Source organism: Lolium rigidum, chromosome 2 (assembly GCF_022539505.1).
Source record: "Lolium rigidum isolate FL_2022 chromosome 2, APGP_CSIRO_Lrig_0.1, whole genome shotgun sequence".
Classification (NCBI taxonomy): domain Eukaryota; kingdom Viridiplantae; phylum Streptophyta; class Magnoliopsida; order Poales; family Poaceae; genus Lolium; species Lolium rigidum.
The window spans coordinates 207,037,891-207,057,882 of NC_061509.1; the positions used below are offsets into that span (position 1 = coordinate 207,037,891).

A 19,992-nucleotide genomic window follows, 5' to 3' on the forward strand; every position below is an offset into this window, starting at 1 on the left:
GATATTGGATATTGAACCCAATATAATGGCTAGCTCCCCAAATCAAACATCCAAACGAAGTGTACATTTTTTGGAACCAAATTCAAAATACATAAAGAGAAAAAAAAAGATAACCAATACCTTGCCATATCACCTTCTTATACTTGTCCTAAATGCTTTAAAAAAATATCTGTACTTGTCCTAAATACGAGGCACACTGGAATTTAGCAGACAGCCCAACGCACGCAAAAACTGTGCACAGTTCATCAAGGACGACGTTTGGACACAAGTGCACGCGGTTCCAGCGATGACGATCCGACGGCTGGGATCAGCAATGCTATCCTTGCGAGCCGGAGAAGGGATCCATCGCCGGCCGTGTTCTTGACGACTACCTTGCCTCACCTGCCCGCCTCCTCTTCCTTTTTTACTCGCAAAAAAAATCCCCACACGCCGACCGCCGCCGGGAGGACGACCAGCCCCCGCCGAATCCGCAGCGCCGCTCCACCCACCGCCGCCGGCTCTCCGACCGCTCCATGGCCTCCTCCTCCTCCTCTACCCCCGGCCCCGCCGCCGGCGACGACCTCGACCAGCTCCTCGACAGCGCCCTCGACGACTTCGCCACCCTCGATCTCGCCGCCGCCCCCAACAGGTCCACCTCCTGCCCCAACTAATCTCGCCAGGATTTTGTTTTACTGAATCTATCTCTATGCAGCGGCGGCGAGGCGTCGGCGTCGTCGTCGACCGGGCCCGCGAGGCCGGTGAGGGGGCTGGGCATGTCGCTGCCCGACCCCAGGGCCCCGAGGCGGCGCGCCGCGAGGCAGCCCCCGCCCCCGCCCAGGGGCGCGCACGCGTCCGAGGCGCTCGAGAAGCTCACCCAGGAGACGAGGGAGGCCGTGCGCGGGCTCGAGTCCGCCACCGGCGGGATCGGCGGCCTCGACGACGAGGCCATGATGGAGGACTTCGTCAAGCAGTTCCAGGAGTTCGCCGGCGCGCAGGTAATGATTGCTTTACTTTTACCATGCTTGTCCAGTGGAAACTAGAAATAGACGTGGGAGGCTTCAGATCCTCCTTATGCTGGTGCTGAAATCCAATGGATGAAACCACACTAGTGCGGGCATGGAAAACGGTGAACTGGCATATGTAGATTCGTTCGCTTAAGATTCTTTGCCTGGGAAAGCTAATGCAGCTGCCTGCAAAAAGTTCTGGGATTTTCTTTTGGGCAGTTGTGATGTGTCAACTAATAGGGAAGTAGTCAATCGAACTCCTAGGGGTAGGTGGGAAGGAAGGCATTGGTGTAATTTGATCTTGGAACGCAGACTCCTTAGTTTCAATAGCAATTCAGCTGGTGCCGCTAATTAGGTCCAATCTATTGGCAATATGCGTTCAGTGCTGCAACAATTTCGGTTATGTCTTACTATTTTTCTGAGAATTTCTATAAGATGGAACATGTTAGCGGAGTATGTATACCCAGTATCTTACCAACTATTTCTTTTCAATACCCAGTATGTGGAAGAATTACTGGCGCAGCATCCCTGATTGACCATGCCGCCATTTTTTGACAGATTGTTGGTTAAGTTAGGACGTAATCACAAATGTTGGCGGTTATTCTACTATTTATGTGACTCAACCATGGGAAATTTCTTGGATAGAAGCTGTTGAATTAATGTTTGATGTTAGAACGTTTCAAAACGAAATGTTTCATGGTCAAGTGCAGTTAAAATTATGCTGTATTCATACAACTATGGACCAAATGATTTACACTACTCGTCTTCCGCAGGATATGGACTCTATTGTTGAAACAATGATGAAGCAGCTTCTGTCCAAGGAGATTCTTCATGAGCCCATGAAGGACATTGTAGAGAAGTACCCACAGTGGCTGGAAGACAACAAAAGCAAGATAAGCAAAGAAGACTTTGAGCGTTACAGCAATCAGCTTGAACTCATGCTGAAGCTTAATGAGGTCTATGAACATGAGCCCGAGAACATGTCTAAGATTTTTGAGATCATGCAAAACATGCAAGAATGTGGTCAGCCCCCCAGTGATCTTGTTCAAGATATTGTTCCAGATCTGGATCTGAGCAAGCTCGGACAACTGTAAGTCTTGCACAAGTTGCCATTTTAAACCATGATAATGCTGTCATCACTGCTTTTATTTGCATGTTCATCTAAACTGAAGTTCATATGCTGGGAGCTACTGATATTTGGAATTTCTAGCTAATACAGTACCACTAGACACAAATTTATACTAGTTGTTACTTATATCTTCTGATGAATAATGGTTAAAAATCTATTGCTAAAGGTCGTGGATTTTTTTTTTCAATTGGTGGGAAATGATTTTGTGTATCTAATATCTTTCTTGTTGGGTGGTTGTTTATCTTCTGTATGTTGTGAAACATAACTTAGCTGCTTTTGGATTCAAATTGCAAGATAATAGTCTGCCTAGATTAGTATGAATTATGTCGATCCCACAATGGAAATGTCTCTACTATTGATTATACATCTGTGTGCTAGTAGCATGAGCGTGGCTTTCTATTGTGTGAAGAAAAGTGGAGGTTATTCTTAGCAATTTCTCCTTTAAATGTTGTTTTGCTAGTTCTCAACTGTCTTAAGTGCTATTACGCCTTTCCTTGATGGTAATAGATCATGGAAAATTGAGTTGGTGATCAGCTGATTATGGAACCAAATTGGCAAGTTGATATAATTGCACAGTGAACATAAATTCCACTGTAATGTTTGGAAGACAAAGAAATTTATTGTAGTTTAAGTAGTGAGTTTGTTTAGCTGTAGAGTATGCTGAGTTACATTATTTATCTGATTTCATATTGTTGTTCACAATACATATGACCTCATTTACATTGAAGGACCGACTAACTAGGTATTGCACTGTATTGCAGTTCTCCCGAAATGCTTGAATCAGGAGAAAACTGCTGCATCATGTGATGAGCAAACAATTCCATACTGGGTGAAAATTCCATGAAGTTCGTTACCTGTACCCTCTCCCTCCCCCCTTTAGTTTAAAGTTACTCCTGTTGGATCATCTGTAAAGCTCTACAGATATAAAATTAGTTCAGTGTTTTCTGAATACCTGATGGATGTTACGCTTCAGTTGATGTACATTGATAATGAGAAAAATAAGTCCATTTGCCTTATGTGATTTGAATTTCTGCATGCAAAAGAGGGTTCCTGCTGTTGTAACGCAGAGCAGAAAGACGTGTACTGTATTTTTCTTGTCCTGATATCCTTGTCTAGACATGGGTTTAGAGCTAATGTTAAGTTTAGCCGTGAATTGTGCTGAAACATTATGTTGATGCTATATGGAGTTTTCAGGGAATCCACCAGGGCCGAATCCGCTGGGCTCCCAGGTCTCCAACAGCCTGCCGCCAACTAGATGCCACTATGAGCTCATGAAACATACAAAATTTAGACGACTGGCGCCCAATCTGACATCAACCAGGATGCAAAATTAAGCTTCTTCCAAATTTCGACCTTCTTTCAATGCCTTGGGAGAACACTTAATTAGCCCAATATCGTCATACAGAATTATTCCCTACATACAAACCAGGAGAACCAGTAGTCTGCACACAGACATACAAACAAGCTAAGCAAACAGTGCCAGCTACAGAATCAAGACCACACATAGAATGAAATAGATCACTACTACAAAGCCAATCAAACTTGACACACATTTAGGGGGCTGGCCTGGATGTCTCTGCTGCCGAACTTGTTTCAGCAAAATGCCTTGCATCATGTGCGGTCCTGACGACTTCCTCACCGCGTCTCATCATCTTAACATGGGCATCCCTTATCTTGCGAACCACGGCAGATGCGTCTCTCATGCTCATCCTCTCTGTCGGATTATGCTTGCAGCATGATAACGCAACCTTCATGACGGAGAATATGGCATCGCTTTCATGTCCCATTGCGTTGCTTCTGTCCTGCAGACTGCTCCCCATGGCTTCTTGTATGGACAGCAGGGCTGGATCAACGATCTGCATCAGCATTCCAGTAAATGCATTCTTCTCCACATGCTTCTGCAAGGTAAGCCCGCCTATGAACATGCTGTGGGTAGGTGCCATCCCTGTGAACAGCTCGAGGACGACGATTCCAAAGCTGTAGATGTCTCCACATGGAGAGACCTGGCCACCTTGGCCATATTCTGCGTTTCATATATAGAACAAAAAAATTAGTAATTTTCCATGCAAAATTAATGTTGTGGAGTATGTAATGTTAGAGAAAAATTTAAGGAACCTGGAGCGACGTATCCAATTGTTCCTCTTATTCCAACCGAGCTCTTTGAATTCATTGGTTGCTCCATGCCTGGTTCAGGAAGAATCTTCGCAAGGCCGAAGTCCCCGACGTGAGCGACTAGATCCTCGTCGAGAAGAATGTTGCTTGGCTTCAAGTCACAGTGGACTATTGGTGGCTCACAGTTGTTGTGCAGATAATCTAGTGCATCCGCTATATCAACTGCAATATTCAATCTCTGCGCCAATGTCAAACCTTGCAGTTGATGTGATGCCTGTACATCCAGATTTAACCACCTATCTAGGCTCCCATTAGTCATGAACTCGAACACGATGGCTTTGAAGTCGTTTTGGTTTGAGTCCGAGCTTGAGCAGCAAGTTATAAAACTGTTCAAGTTACGGTGGCGAATCTTACTAAGTGTCTCACACTCAGCCAGAAAGGTTTTTGAGGAACCAGACTGTTGAAGATCAAAAACCTTCACTGCTACTGTCGCCATGATATCTTTGAGCACCAAACCACACTTGTACACTGATCCATACCTTCCTTTACCAATCAAATTGACACTGGCAAAACCGCTTGTTCCTTGGACCAATTCACCATAAGAGACTCTAGGATAACGGTCACCCATGAGTTGGAACTCTCCATTGGTTGTAGATCGAGCTTTTGATCTCTTTCTCATTGTGAAGAAAAGAAGCATCAAACTCATACACAGAATTATGCCAGCAACAATTGGGGTAACTACTGTAGTAATGAAATGGTGTTTTCTCGAGCCGTGTCCCATGGATTCTGCAGGGCATGGTGCCAAATGTAGCTCTGAGATACCACCACAAAGCCCTGAATTACCACCAAACGAAAATCCTGATGCATTACTGAACACGCCATGTGATGGAACTTTGCCATCTAGATGGTTGAATGACAGGTCTAGCCTGTATAATGACTCCATGTTTTCCAAGCTTTCAGGGATATGACCAGAAAGGTTGTTGCGTCCGAGATGTAACTCTTCAATGTCACCCATTAGCCCCAACTCCCGAGGAATCACACCTGATAGTGTGTTCTTTGTGAGATTTAGCAACATCAGGCCTTGCATTTTCCTGATAGATGAGGGGATGCTACTATTGAAGGAGTTACGGTCCAACCTGAGTTCTATCAAGCTTTGGCAGTTGCTGAGTTCATTGGGTAGGGCCCCTGATAAGTTGTTCCTTGATACATATAGGTATGCAAGGTTTGTTAGGCCACCAACTTCCGATGGAATAGGACCAACAAAGTAATTGTCAGAAAAATCTAGCAAGATTGACAATGATGATAGGTTAAAGATCTCCTTAGGCAACGGACCTGTGAACCTATTGTTTGAAAAGTCTATTGTAGTTATCTCCTGGAATCTCCCTAGGGTTGTTGGAAGAGGCCCATCAAACCTGTTGCCGGTTGCCGGAAGAATTACTAATCGTGTCAAGTTCCCGATGGAGGATGGAAAAGACCCTGTCAATAGATTATTATCGAAATACAAAGCTTGTAGCAAATTTAGCCTCCCGATGCTGTCGGGCAAGGCACCAGTAAACCGATTATTGGAGAGGTCCAGTTGATTTAGCCCGACAAGATTGCTTATGCCAGATGGTATATTTCCAGAAATCTGATTGTATCCAACATCTAGTTCTTTGAGTTGTGCTGATAGGTTGGCAATAGAGCTTGGTAGCACGCCACCTAAATTGTTGAAAAAGAGGTCAAGTGTACCAAGGCTTGTGCAGTTTGTAAAGAGCGTCATGAACTCCCAGTCCTGAGCAGTAGCTGCCGTTAGCTGATTCATTTCTAGACTGAGATAGTCTAGGCAGAGCAATCCAATCTCTCGAGGCAATGTACCAGTGAAGTTGTTGGATGACATGTCTAGGCCGGACATCTCAGTTGCATTGGCAAGAGAAGCTGCAGGGGGGCTTCCTGTAAGGTGGTTCTGTCCCAGTAACAGGTACTGGATATTTGGGAGGCGATCCCCCAAGTTTGAGGGAAGTTCACCATGCAAATCATTCCCCGCCACACTGAAGACGACCAGAGAGGAAATGTTAAAGAGATTTGCAGGGATGATGCCAGAGAGGTGGTTTTCACCCAGTTGAATCAGGATGAGACTAGTGATTGTGCCGAGGCCCTCAGGGATGGAACCTTGGAGTTGGTTTGCGCTGAGATCGATATTTTGCAGTGCTGAGAGGTTGGTAAGTGATGGCGGGATGGTTCCAGTGAACTTGTTGTTCCATAGGCTTAGGGCCTTGAGATTTGACAATCCTCCAAGCGAAGGTGGGATTTCTCCGGTGAGCTGGTTTGTACCAAGGTAGATGTCTTCAAGACGGGTGCAGTTCTGCAAGCTGTCGTCTATGTTACCGTGAAGCGAGTTGTTGGACAAGCGAAGAAAACGTAAGCGAGATAAACGACCAATCGATGAAGGTATTTCGCCGTGCAAATTGTTCAGGCTGAGATCTATAGTGTTCAAGAATGTGAGGTTCCCGATGGAAGGCGTGATTATGCCACCAAGTCCCTCCGAAGTGAGGTTAAGCACCGTAACCCTGTGTTTATGCCTAATGCTGCAACTCACACCTGGCCACTGGCAGAATTGAGTACTTGTGTTCCATGCATCTAGGACACCACCCCTCTGGTTGCTTATGCTTGCCTTGAATGCCAACAAGGCATCCACATCGGTCCAATTGCTGAATGTTCTCGCTGATGCCGACTGGAGCAGTACATACGGCAGAAGAAGCAACAGAAGAAGAGGGAACATCGATCCTACTGGGAAGCAAGTAGAGAGAATAAATGGGTAAGCTTTATATCATTCCATACCGAAAGCAATGAACATATTGTATATGCTTATTAGTCTTCCAAAGCTTCACTAGTTTACGGAGAAGATATTGAAGTTAGGATGGTGTCTGCTCTGAAGATACAGAATTTCGCAAACTGGCATACAAATTAATTAAGCGAGGTATGGATTGGATACCTTTTGTATTTCAGTGCCGCGGACTTGCGAAGAAAAGTTCGCCTTCCTGCGCCTCTCTAATTAGCCTGATGCTCTAGTAGTGCACGAAATGAGCGAGGATGCAGTTTCTAGCTTGAGTGAAGGCCTTATAAATGGGCGAGGTCATCAAGGACGGACATGGGAAAGCAAGAAAGCATCTTCCTGGGCTCCATAGCTAACATGACAAAGCCTTGACTCGCCAGGTCAAGAGGGGCGAGGTGTCATGCCCTTGGCGGTCGAGTCGCCGTGTGCTAGCAGTGCTGTCTTCATCAGCATAGTAGAGTCACTCTTAGTAGTGGCCAGCAGGGTACAAGTGCTGAGAAAATGTAGTGTGAAATGGTGGTGGGCACTGGTCAAGGAGGCGATCGAAAGCTCCCTCACCTAGTGTCACACGGCAAGACCAGGAGGACGCATGCGTCAACAGGTTCTTCTTGCCTACTGTACTACGTACTGCAACTTTTCTTATCAACTAGCTAAGACTCCCTACATGTCAAATCAAATATCAGTTGGATCTTTGTGAAAACACTAACAAACATATTTTCTCCGATTTTTCTCCAGAAATTAGGAGCTCTGTCCGTCTATGCACACTGAACTACTGAAGGCGACAGCTGGAGGGGTGGAACTCTCTTCTGTGTATTGTTCTTAGAGTTCACAGTTATATACTCTTTATATGGGCCTCATGGGCCACACACACACACACACACTGCAGGACACAACCCAACACTCAAGAGGGATGATAGATGTGTATCATTCCTATCCTTTCACATGCCAGCTTGCTTAGCAATCTTTTCTTTTTTCGATGGTTGATTTTTGTATCGACTCGTTGATCCTTGAATTGTAAACGTTGAATATTCATTTCTTTAATAAAAGGCTGTGTGCATCAACCGATGCAGAGGCTGGGGCAAACCCCATTTCGAAAAAAAACATGCCAGATTGCAATCTCTAGTTCCCAAATCTTTTGTTAGACAATCGGCAACTTGCTGCCCTGAACTAACATGAGTTATCTTGATAATACCAGCATCCAATTTTTCCTTGACGAACCTGTTTATCTCTACATGATTGGTTCTATCATGTTGAATATGATTATTTGAAATGCAAATGGCAGACTTGATGTCCCGCAACATCACAGTGGTAAACTGCTTCCTCTCTGATCCTTGAGGTTCTGAGTTCAAATCCCCATCTGGCTGTAAAAGGCCACCCTTTTGAAAGATCCGGCCCCCCTTCTCTCTCCCTTACGTCGCCCCACCAGGCGACCGGGGGGAAACCCTAAATCGAGCGCTGCCGCCTCCTCCCCTCAACCTCCCTCCCCTTCTCGTCGCCCCTGGAGGCGGTGATGGGGGCGGCGGGGAGCTGCTCTTTGGCCCCCACGCGCGGCTGAAGGGAGGAAGGCGGCCGGGTGATGGGGGATGGCCTTTGCCCGAGGACTCGGTGCTGGTCCTCCTCCCGTCTCTCCCCTCTCCGGCCCGGCCTCGCCGGCGCCTGGGAGTGGTGGTTGGTGGCCGGGTTGTGCGCCACGAATCGGGCGGATCCCATGGATGCAGGGCGGCGACCCTGGGCGCGGGGTGGAGCGTCGCCGACCTGGCGGCGGGTGGCGGCGCCGATGCTGCGTTCTGTGCTCTTCGGCCGTGTGGACGGCGAAGGGGCGGCGGGCGCATGCCTGGTGCAGAGGTCGCCACGTCGGGCCTCCGGCATCAGATCTGGACACGAGTTCTCCCTCCCTGTGGTGCTCCTCCCATCTCCCTGGCCCCAGATCCTCCGGCGGTTTGGTGAGGTTGGTCGGCGGTGGGATCTAAACCGGGGAAACCCTTGGGCTGACGGTGGCGGCCACGAGGTAGATGACGGCTGGCGACGGCGCCATGCTCCTTCTTGAAGGCGACATCGAGGTTGTATCCCTCCCTCCCTGCTCTGCTTATCTCGGGTGAAAGCCCAAAACTTCGGTTTGGACGGCGGCGGCGCTCTGGTGTCGTTCCCTCGATGGAGGCGCTGGTCGGAGATAGCGGATATGGGTGGACGAGCTCGGCGGCGGTTGGTAGGCTTTGTCTGTGCCTGCTCCTGGCAGCTTGGTCTTGTGTGTTGTGGTGTGGGCTGCGGGTGGCGGTGATGTGCGTGGGTGGCGGCGCGGCGAGTGCTTGGAGTCCCCCTCCCCGGCAGTGACCTCCGATATCCATGCGTGCTCAGGGAGAGCGGTCTACCTCGGACAGGTCCGACGCCCTTCGATCCGGGGCGAGAAAGCAGGGAGCTTTCTGCGGAGGTAGAAGCGGATGGTGCTTGGGTGTGTGCTTGGCCTCTGGAGGTTGACTAGAGCGAGAGCTCTCAACGGCGGCCCTCTTCACCAGCTTCGGCGCCTCTTCAGACGGATCGCAAGGCCGGACAACGGACACGAAGCTCAAGCTGTATTTCTTTTCATTCTTGTATGCTTGTTGTTTTTCGTCTCCTGTTAGCTGTTCTTCAGCACCTTGTAACAACTTGGCGGCAACGGTCTTATTAATTTAAGGTTGGGCTACGGCCTTCTATTTAAAAATGTCCCGCAACGAATTTAGAGGCCCTTGTTTCGATGCCTTTAACTCGAGTGGGAGGCCTCTTATCCACAATATCCCACTTAAACCTTGAGACTTACATTTTTTTGTTGATGCGGTTCAATTAGGATGGAACAAATTCTTCAAACTGGAGATTAACGTCCACGAGAGTGAACTTGACCAGTATGGAGTCGTTAACCATGCGATCTATTGTGTCTGCATGGAGAAAGGTTAGCCCTTGCCCCTTACGCCCGGTCGATATCTGAACTCTTTAGTGCTCGGCTTATTTTTCATTTTGATTCATATCTTGGATAATTGGATTCATAACCTCCCGCAGCTCGAGAGGAGATAATTACTGCTCTTTGCATCAACACAGCTTACGTTGCCTACTTCACGGCTTTTTCAACAACAAAGTCATTAGTTCGCCACTTAGCATTCTGTTCAAATAGATTTCTTCTCTCACACAGTCGACATGTATGTTGGTGAGAAAGCGTGAAAGGAAGTGAAGAAGCCTGGTGGAGACCTTGCAACCAGTGGCGAGGAGGATGCATGACTTGGTCTCTTCTCCAAGGCACCGGATTAGGTGATGGGAAAGCTTGATATTTCTTTTACTTCTTGTTCTCGGCTAGCCGCCTTTCCCTTGCGTTGATATTGGGTGTTATTGCTTGTGGATTTATAGCTATGTGGGATGTTTTCCTTTTGCTTAGCTGGGATCCCCACGAAATTCTAGACTTTAGTGTGTAAGCTGGTACACCCCAGCCAACTTGGTGTTGCTTTCTCAAAAAGGGCTTCATAAATCATAAAGCACTGCATTTGTCCATTTTTCTCTAAAAATTCTGTGTGCCATTCGGGATTAGTTGATAGAGATGAATTACTCATATGAGCTCACGAAAAGCATACAAACACGGCAAGAATGGAACACGCACGCTCGTACTCTGTATATATAGGATGGGACATGCGTCGATATCTCCATGAGATGACCACCATGCATCCTCATTTACCGGCCGTGAAGCAACCGGGTGCTGATCTCGCTCCTACCAGCAAGCGCCCACCACCTTCCCTGCTCCGTGTTCCGGCTAGAGCTTCTTCTTGCTCTAGCAACCTCGCCATACTCTCCGGTCACTCACATCGGTCCCGCCGCCATGTCAAGACCCTGTGTGCTGCCGCCTCTTCTGCGCGAACCCTCCAAGGCATCTCCAGGAAAAACATCAACCAGGATACAAAACTAAGGTTCCTCTCCCAATTTGAACCCTTTTTTGAAAGAATTCTTCGGTGGAACACTTAAATTAGACCAATCTCTTATCTCTCCCTATGTTTGTTTTGCGATGCAACTCAATTAGGACGGACAAATTCTTCGAGCTTGAGATGAGCGTCCGCGAGAGCGAACTTGACAAGTATGGAGTCGTGAATCATGTCATATATTGTGCCTACATTGATAATGGTCAGGCCTTGCGCCCCAACGCTCGCTCGATACGTCTGCTCTTCAGAGCTAGCTCGGTTTTCCCCCCTTTGATCCATATCTTCGATCTGTAAACTTATGCAGCTCGAGAGGAGTTGCTTACGGGTCTTGGCATCAGCACGGCTTCCGTGGTATGCGCCGGCAACGCTATGGCGCTGTCGGAGCTGAACCTCAAGTACCTCACGCCTCTAAGGGTAAGGGTCAGTGCGCATATATCTATGTACTGTCATAAGTCTCTGAACGGCTCTCAAGGTTTAATCATCGTCGCACGCGCTCACTACATCTGCATTTTCGTTCAGCGCGGTGCCAAGTTTGTCGTCAGGGTGAGGCTTGTTCAAATCAAGGGCGCGAGGATATTCTTCGAGCAATTAATCGAAACGCTGCCGGATCGCGAGGTAATATCTGCGTACGTGTGATCTTAGTGTGTGTATGTTGTTGCTTAGAGTATTAATTGGTACATCTTTCTCTTCTAATGGCAGCTCGTACTGGAAGCGACGGCCACTGCCGTTTGCCTCAACAAGGATCACCGCCCGACTCGGGTCTTCCCGGAGATGTCGTCCAAGCTGCAGCAGTTCTTCTCATCACAGGATTAAGAGGAAAGAGTTTAATAATATAGAATTAACCTTAATATGATGTGCATGCTTTGCAAATTCTCAGATGAATAAAATGTACAGTTTTTTTTTTGAAAATCGTGTCCTCACATGGCATTTTTTTTCGAACCATGCAGAAGACCTGCGATGTATATATTAAGAAGAAGAGAAAGCCCCCAGAAGGACTACAGTACAATCATGGTTACAAAATTAAACGTGACCTGACCTGGCCAAAAAAAATACACTAAGCTACAAAACTAGGCAGCGAAAACTACTTCCTACAGACTGAAGCGATCTCCTAGCTAATGACGTCCACAACCTTGCTTTAGATTTGATTTGATCAATGATTTGAAGCAAAGGTTTGCAAGCATTGTCGAACACTTGATCATTTCTTTCCCTCCAGATCGACCATGAAACAAGGATGACAATATTCAGTTTCTTCTTGTTTGTGTTCTGGATATTTGTCGACGCTTGCTGCCACCAGGTTTTCAGATTTTGGTGATTGACCGGAACAACCTGCGCAAGATCAGCCCATTTCAGCACCGAACTACAGTCTCCAGATGATGTTGATCACCATTCACCGGCTCACCGCGCATCCCAAGAATAGGTGTTGAGGATTTTCTTCGGCCACTTTCCAGAAAATACATTTCTCTTTGCGGGGGCAGTCCTCAATTTGCTACTCGATTTTCTGTCCAAACTGTTTCTCGGATGAACAACCACACCGCAATGTTGCATCGTAGAGGCGCCCTGATTTAGATGTGAGACAAACTTTGGCCTCCCATGTCCATGTCCATGTTCATATATCCTCTGAATGTTGGTTTAAGCGGATATCATTTATGTCTTCCCATATTGCCAAAACCTACAGAAAACCTTGGATATTGATCGCCTTCTTAATGCCATCAATCCATGCGCCGTCAATGACTGCTTCCGCCACAGTTTTGCTTGCCTTAATAAGAGGGTTTATCAACTGATATATGTAAGGAGCGATGTCTTCTATTGTTTTCCCGATTAGCCAATTGCCACTCCAAAAGAAAAACGTTGGCCTTTTCATATGACGACAGTTGTTGCGGCCTTAAATGTATGCATGACTTGTTCCTCCATGGGTGTAGTGAGTGATCACCATGGTTTTAGGTCGCCAGCTTGCAGGTTCTATGACCAGCACACGTGCATGGCAGTGTTCATGAAATCCAGGTTTAGAATTCCTAGCCCGTCGTTTGGTTTGGGGTGACATATAGTCTTCCATTAACCAAGCAGTGTCTGCCTTTAACAATATCAGTACCTTTCCACATAACCCTCTATGGAACTTGTCAATAGCCTTCAAAACTCTAGGGGAGTGGTATAAGGATATCATTTGAAAGATAACTATGGCGCCCAGTACTAATTGTACCAAGAGTAGTCTCAAGCTTTCAGTTAAGATGTGGGTTTTCCGCATATCCAGTATGTTTTCTGATTTTGTCTAATAAGAATTCCACGCGTTATTACACATGGCATCTCTGAGGCTCTTTACAATTAAGCATGTCTTGATATTCTTATGTTTAAGTCGACTAGCAATTAGGCATGTGGAATGCTCGTGTTGACTTATATAAGTACATTACAATCACAAATTTTTCAGATAATACTGAATGCAACATACAACTTGACCCAACCTGGAGGTGGTTTGGTCCAGTTGTTCACACCAGCCTACACCTTGGTAGCACCTTCCTTCTTCCTCCGCTTTGATTCCTTTTGATCATATGCGACCATCGTTTTCCCCTTTACCTGATCTGCTCCTGGATTTTGTTTAATTCATAACAAGGAGTCCACATAGCTACACAAAAACCATTTTGACGCTTCGATGGGTGGCACTGGCTTGTGATGCACCACCTCATTGTGCAAATGCTAGGTGCGTCACCAGGTGATATAGGCATCCCCAATGGGCTTGCCGAAGATGGTACCTGGGGTTTACTGGAGGCTCACGACCCGAAGGATAAGAAGATTCGGAAGCCCAAGATGCTATTGAGGAAAGCTAGAGTTGTAATAGGAAGCATTATTTGTAATCTTGCGGGATGAGTTAGAAACCCTCCCGGACTCTGTAAACTTGTGTATCACGAATCCCTCGGCTCCGCCTCCTATATAAGGGGGAGTCGAGGGACAAAGAAAGGATCGAATCATTGTTTCACGAACCCTAGCTTTTACATCGCCGAGTACTTTTCGGCTGAAACCTTCGAGATCTACTTGCCCTCTACATCCAACGAAACCCTAGTCTACTACTTGTAGGCATTGACAAGTTAATACCTTGTCAATTGGCGCCGTCTGTGGGGTCTAGAGGCGACAAGGAGCTGATCTCGATGGCACGTTCAAGATCGTCGACTTCGTCGGTAGCAAGCAACATCATGGACAGAGGTAAACAGATCGAAACTGGTCTCGTTGATTTTGTTCCTCACCCGCCCTCCCGTTTGGATGCATATGCGTATCTGGAGGAGCCCATGGAGATGACGTTTGAAAAGTTTCACTTCCGCGTCGAGAAAGAAGGAGCGTATCGTCTCGAAGTTTCGATCTCGTCGGGATTATCGGCGGTTGATCCTGATTTTTCAAGCTCAGCATCATCCATCGAGTCAGGCGACGAGGAGATTTCGTCGCCACGCTTCATCAGCACCAAGGCAAGCGAAAAACTCGCCAAGATCTTCAGCGACATGTCCTTCGAGTCATCCGCGGACTCCTATATAAGCGATGACTCGAGTGACACCGACAGCTTCAACTTCATCGACAAATCCATCACCGTTGGCAAGGTCTTCACCAATCTCTATGATGGTGTCACCATACACAGCAAGGTTCAGAATCCAAAATACCATCAGATTTACGCCATTGGAGAAGCAAGTCGCGATCAGGAGGATACATCAGAGGCTTTCGACGAAATGGGAAATCCATATGTCGATCCCTCTGACCTAAGGCGAGGTTTGGGCAGTAAATATGTCGGGCCTACACCACGTGTTAGGGTTCAACTCCCACAAGCAGCATGGGATAGAGCCGCAAGAGCTATGGATGGTTCAGAACCAATGGCGACAACCTGCTACGGCCGAAGAATTGCGGGCCTACCAATATAGGCTCGCTCGAGCTGGAAGAGAATTGGAAAAACGAGACAGCTGCTCTGAATAGAAGAAAAGAGGCAGCTTCCGCATCAAGCAGGCGAAGAGCGGAGTTAAGTCGACAGTCAGGAACTTCGGGAGATATTCACAGGGAAGCTCGAAGGAGAGCAAGATCTCGGCTGCAAAATATACCTGAAGCTGAAAGAGAGACTTTAATTCAAAACCTCGATATGTCTTTTATGTCAATCGACATGAGGGGGAATATTATTCCAAAAACACCGGAAGCAGGATACATGGCAACGCAAGCTTTCATCCTAGCGTCCAGGCCACCTCCCGGGGATCCAAGAGAAGCGTTATATAACATGGCCATGGCAGGGTGTGGAGCCATGGGAGCAGCGTTCGCAGCCACACCTCCCGAAGGAACCGCAAGACAAAATAGCCCGAGACCTGCGGCAGTAGTGCAAGATCCACCAAGAGCAAGTGGAGTCAGAGATACGGCGACTCAGGCCAGGGTAGATAGAGCGCGACAAGATAGAAGAGAACATCGGCATTCACCAGAACTTGCTGAAGAGGATATGTGTGGACTCCCGTGTTTTACGCGACGGGTCCGAAAAACTCGAGTCCCATCAGGATTCAAGTTACCCGATAGTTTCAAGAAATTTGATGGCCTACAAGATCCCGAGGATTGGCTAGTCGATTACCTCGAGACAGTAAAGTTGATAGGTGGAACGAGAGCAACAGCCATGCAGAGCATTCAAATACACCTGAGCGGAGCCGCAAGATCGTGGATAAAGAAGCTTCCCCAGGCTCCATCGACAGCTAGGACAGTTTTGAGGATGTGTTTGTCAAGAACTTCCGATCAACCTGCAAAAAGCCTGCGACACTGGAGGAGTTGAGATCATGTCAACAAAAGCATGATGAATCAATGAGGAAGTACATTCAAAGGTGGAACATCATCAAAAACTCGGCAGAAAATATATCTGACGAGAGAGCGATAGATGTGTTTGTAGCAGGAGTTCGACGAGGAGATTTTGTGGAGGACTTGGGAAGAACCAACCCAAGGACAATATCAGCATTAATGGAAATAGCAAACAGATGGGAAGATGGCGAGGATGCTGTACATAATAAACGACACGGAGTCACCGGAGGAGGACCGCGATCGAAATTTTCAAAATAGACGACGATTTTCTCGACAATTTTCGAGTTACGATGCCCCTGGCCAAATATCGGCTGGGTTTCGGGGAAACAATGGAGGAATCAATAGAGATGATTATCAAAGGAGTAATGCACAACAAGGCGACAATAGAGATGACTCTCGAAATAACAGGCAAAATAGCGGGTCGAGATTTCAGAGACCTTTCGTAACTCCCGAAGATATGATGAACGGGCCATGTCAGATGCATTTTTATCTCGATAGCAATGGGAGAAGGCAGTCAGGACATCTGCAGAAGGACTGTCGAAATTTCCAAACAATGCTGCGAGTTGCAGGGATAGCCAATGCACAAACAGCAAATAGAAACCCCCAGGGGCCCAGGAGTGAGATTCACGTGCCACCTCCTCCCGCAATTACGGATGAAAATTGACATCAGCTCAGAATAGCGGCAGCACCAGCGCCACCACCTTACGTTGATCCCAACTCCAATGGAGCGGTCTCGATGATTCAGAAAGGCAGGCCATCCAATAGAGCTCGGAAAGTAATCTCGCGACGGTGTTCATGGTAGAGAAGATGCCTCCACCAACGATTGAGTACCTCAATTGGTCGGGGCAAGACATTGGCTTCACAATAGCGGACCATCCGCAGACAAGCTCCTCGACCGGGCGGTCGGCACTTATCTTACCGACATTAATCGCGGGATTCGACGTATCGCGAGTATTCATAGATGGAGGCAGCAGCCTAAACCTTATGTATGCAGATACATTAAGGAAGATGAACATATCTCTAGCAAATCTGAAGCCAACCGACACGCGTTTTTATGGAATTACGCCGGAGAAGCCAAGTTATCCGTTGGGGAAGATCAATCTCGACGTTCAGTTTGGGACCCGAGAAAACTACAGGATAGAGAGGCTGGAGTTTGAAGTTGTGGATTTCCCATCACAGTATCACGCCTTGTTGGAATGGCCAGCATATGCCAGGTTTATGGCGGTACCACATTATACATACTTGTTGTGGAGGTTACCTGGACCTAAGGGACCAATCACAGTCAAAGGAAGTTTTGCGCTAGCCGATAAATGTGACAAAGATTTTCATCGACTGTCAGAAACTTTGGGGATGCAAGCAGAATACATGGAGTCAAGGCTTACGACTGATTATGATGTACTGCCAGATGTAGGGAGGCCTAATAAGGAACCAACTTTTAACACTACAAAGGATTCCAAGGAGGTGCAGATTCACCCGAGAGATCCGAAGAAGACGACGTCTATCGCGACAAATATGGACCTCACATAGGAAAGTGCGCTCGTCGAGTTCCTCCGTGAGCACTGGAAAATCTTCGCATGGTGTCCAGCTGACATGCCAGGAGTACCCAGGGAACTTGCCGAGCACCATCTAAACTTGGATCCACTAGCAAGACCAATAAAACAACCTCTGAGGCATTTTTCGGAACCAAACAGCAAAGCTATGCTGTCAGAAATTGATCGACTAAGAGAAGCTGATTTCATTAAGGAGCTGCATACAGAGGCCACATGGGTAGCAAACCCAGTGCTGGTCCCGAAGAAAAACACTAAAGTACTTCGCATGTGTGTCGACTTTACCTTTCTCAACAAACACTATCCAAAGGATCACTTTCCCCTCCCAAGGATCGATCAAATTATCGACTCCACGGCAGGATGTGAACGTTTTTCCTTCCTGGATGCATACTCTGGTTACAACCAGATCAGATTGAAAGAAGAGGACGAGGTCAAAACAGCGTTCATCACACCTTATGGCGTGTTTTGTTATCGAACAAAGCCCTTTGGTTTGAAAAACGCGGGAGCAACATATCAGCGGATGATGCAGAAGTGCTTAGCAACACAGATCGTGAAAAACGTACAAGTGTACATCGACGACGTCGTCATAACATCAAAAAAGGGGGACACGCTAATCGAGGACTTGAAGGAAACTTTCGACAATCTCGATAAGTTTTGTCTCAAGCTGAACCCGACGAAGTGTTCTTTCGGCGTCCCTGCAGGAGAACTTCTCGGGTTCTTAGTTTCAGCAAGAGGGATTGAAGCAAATACCGAAAAAATCCAAGCTATCATAACGATGAGGAAGCCAACAAAGTTGAAAGAAATACAGCAGCTAACTGGGCGAGTCGCAGGTTTAACTAGATTCGTCGCCAGATTGGGAGAAAAGGCGTTACCGTTTTACGCCTTAATCAAACAAGGAGAGAAGTTCCAGTGGAATGAAGAGGCAGATAGAGCCTTCGAGGATCTTAAGCGCACAATCTCGACACCACCAATCTTGGTGGCGCCTAAAGAGAAGGAACCCCTCTTGTTATATATTGCGGCTACACCCCAAGTGGTCAGCACGGCACTCGTTGTCGAAAGAGAAGAAGAAGGAAAACTTCATGGAGTGAAGAGGCCGGTATATTTCATCAGTGAAGTTTTATCGCCTTCAAAACAGCGGTACCAGCGGTACCAGAAACTAGCATATGGAGTGTTTACAACCGCAAGAAAACTGCGGCACTATTTTTCGGCGCATCCGATAATAGTGGTCAACGAGGCGCCTTTATCCAATATACTAAACAATCCAGAAGCTACAGGTCGTGTCTCCCTTTGGGGAATAGAACTTTCACCTCGGGACATCACGTATGAAAAAAGAAAAGCAATAAAGTCGCAAGTTCTGCCAGATTTCATCGCAGAGTGGATGGAGCTGCAAAATACAGGACCCCCGGATCTATCGAGAACCTGGACTATGAACTTTGATGGGTCCAAGAGGTTAGAGGGAGCTGGAGCAGAGCGTGATACTCATATCACCTGAAGGCGACAAATTAAAGTATGTCTTACGGATGACGTTCCCAAACGCGTCTAACAATGAGGCAGAATACAAAGCTCTTATACACGGGATGAAGATGGCGAAAGCTTGTGGTGCAACCCGACTAAAAAAAATTGGCGACTCGCAATTGGTGGCCCAGCAAGTCATGAACCAATGTGATGCAGTCAATGATAGCATGGTGGCATACACAGAAGTGTACAACGAGCTCGAGAAATTATTTGATGGATGCGAGGTAAATCATATAAGCAGACTGAGCAACGATGAAGACGATGTTCTTGCAAATATCGGGTCGCAGTGCCTCGCAATTCCACCAGGAGTGTTCTGGGAGGAAATAACAGAGAGATTAACAAAGCCGAAGAAATTGAAGAAGAAGGAGAAGGAGGAAAAATCCGCGGGGGCTGCAAAAGAAATACTAGAAGAAGAAGGGGAACAGGATATAGTATTGATGGTGCAAATACCATGGATGCAAGCGTACATATCATACATCCTAAGGAAAACAATACCCGACGATCCAGTTGAAGCAAGGCGAGTTATTAGACGGTCCAAGGCTTTTACAGTGGTCAAAGGGGAGCTATACAAACGCAGTATTTCGGGTGTGTTACAACGATGCGTCACACCCGAAGAAGGAAGGATAATCTTGAAGGACGTACACGAGGGAATATGTGGTCATCACGCGAGCAGTCGAGCTATTGCCGCTAAGGTTTTTCGAGCTGGATTTTACTGGTTGACAGCAATCGAGGATGCAAAGGAGATAGTACGAACTTGTGACGCATGCCAAAGATTTGCCGCGAAACCTCCTTCTCCGGCAGCAGAGCTGATGCCAATACCATTGTCCTGGCCCTTTGCTCAATGGGGCCTCGATATGGTGGGGAAGTTACATAAAGCTTCGCCAGGAGGATACGAGTATATGCTCGTCGCTGTCGACAAATTTACCAAGTGGATAGAAGCCAAGCCGATAAATTCACCAGACGCCACTACAAGAAAAGTTGCCATGGCCGACGAAGTTGAAGTCGCGCCGTGGTTGCTGGTGTACCATGGCCGACGATTTTTGGTCCCTCCGTGGTGCATGTCAAAACTTTTTTTGTCTCGTTTTGAGGCCACCTAGCCCGACGAAAGCGGCCAAAACGTCGCGTATGGTGGCCGGGACGTGGTGCATCTCAAAATCTCGGGTTCGAC

The 19,992-nt window shown here is 47.2% G+C and overlaps 3 protein-coding genes across 3 annotated transcripts; 2 read left to right on the top strand and 1 right to left on the bottom strand.

Annotated features, from left to right (window-relative positions):
• The first annotated feature begins 479 nt into the window (after positions 1-479).
• Positions 480-3,128, top strand: LOC124688021 (peroxisome biogenesis protein 19-1-like). The gene is made up of 4 exons (XM_047221736.1): positions 480-628; positions 692-974; positions 1,757-2,073; positions 2,874-3,128. The coding sequence occupies exons 1-4, from the start codon at positions 513-515 to the stop codon at positions 2,917-2,919; spliced, it is 762 nt and encodes a 253-aa protein (XP_047077692.1). The 5' UTR covers positions 480-512; the 3' UTR covers positions 2,920-3,128.
• Positions 3,129-3,665: 537 nt separating this feature from the next.
• Positions 3,666-7,370, bottom strand: LOC124690503 (probable LRR receptor-like serine/threonine-protein kinase At3g47570). The gene is made up of 3 exons (XM_047223883.1): positions 7,196-7,370; positions 4,228-6,990; positions 3,666-4,135 (listed from the first exon to the last, which is right to left on the bottom strand). The coding sequence occupies exons 2-3, from the start codon at positions 6,980-6,982 to the stop codon at positions 3,666-3,668; spliced, it is 3,225 nt and encodes a 1,074-aa protein (XP_047079839.1). The 5' UTR covers positions 6,983-6,990; positions 7,196-7,370.
• Positions 7,371-10,714: 3,344 nt separating this feature from the next.
• On the top strand, positions 10,715-11,781 carry LOC124690504 (acyl-acyl carrier protein thioesterase TE3, chloroplastic-like). The gene is made up of 5 exons (XM_047223884.1): positions 10,715-10,959; positions 11,070-11,170; positions 11,273-11,382; positions 11,488-11,583; positions 11,668-11,781. Exons 1-5 carry the CDS (start codon positions 10,715-10,717, stop codon positions 11,779-11,781), a joined length of 666 nt encoding a protein of 221 aa, XP_047079840.1.
• The last annotated feature ends 8,211 nt before the right edge of the window (positions 11,782-19,992 follow it).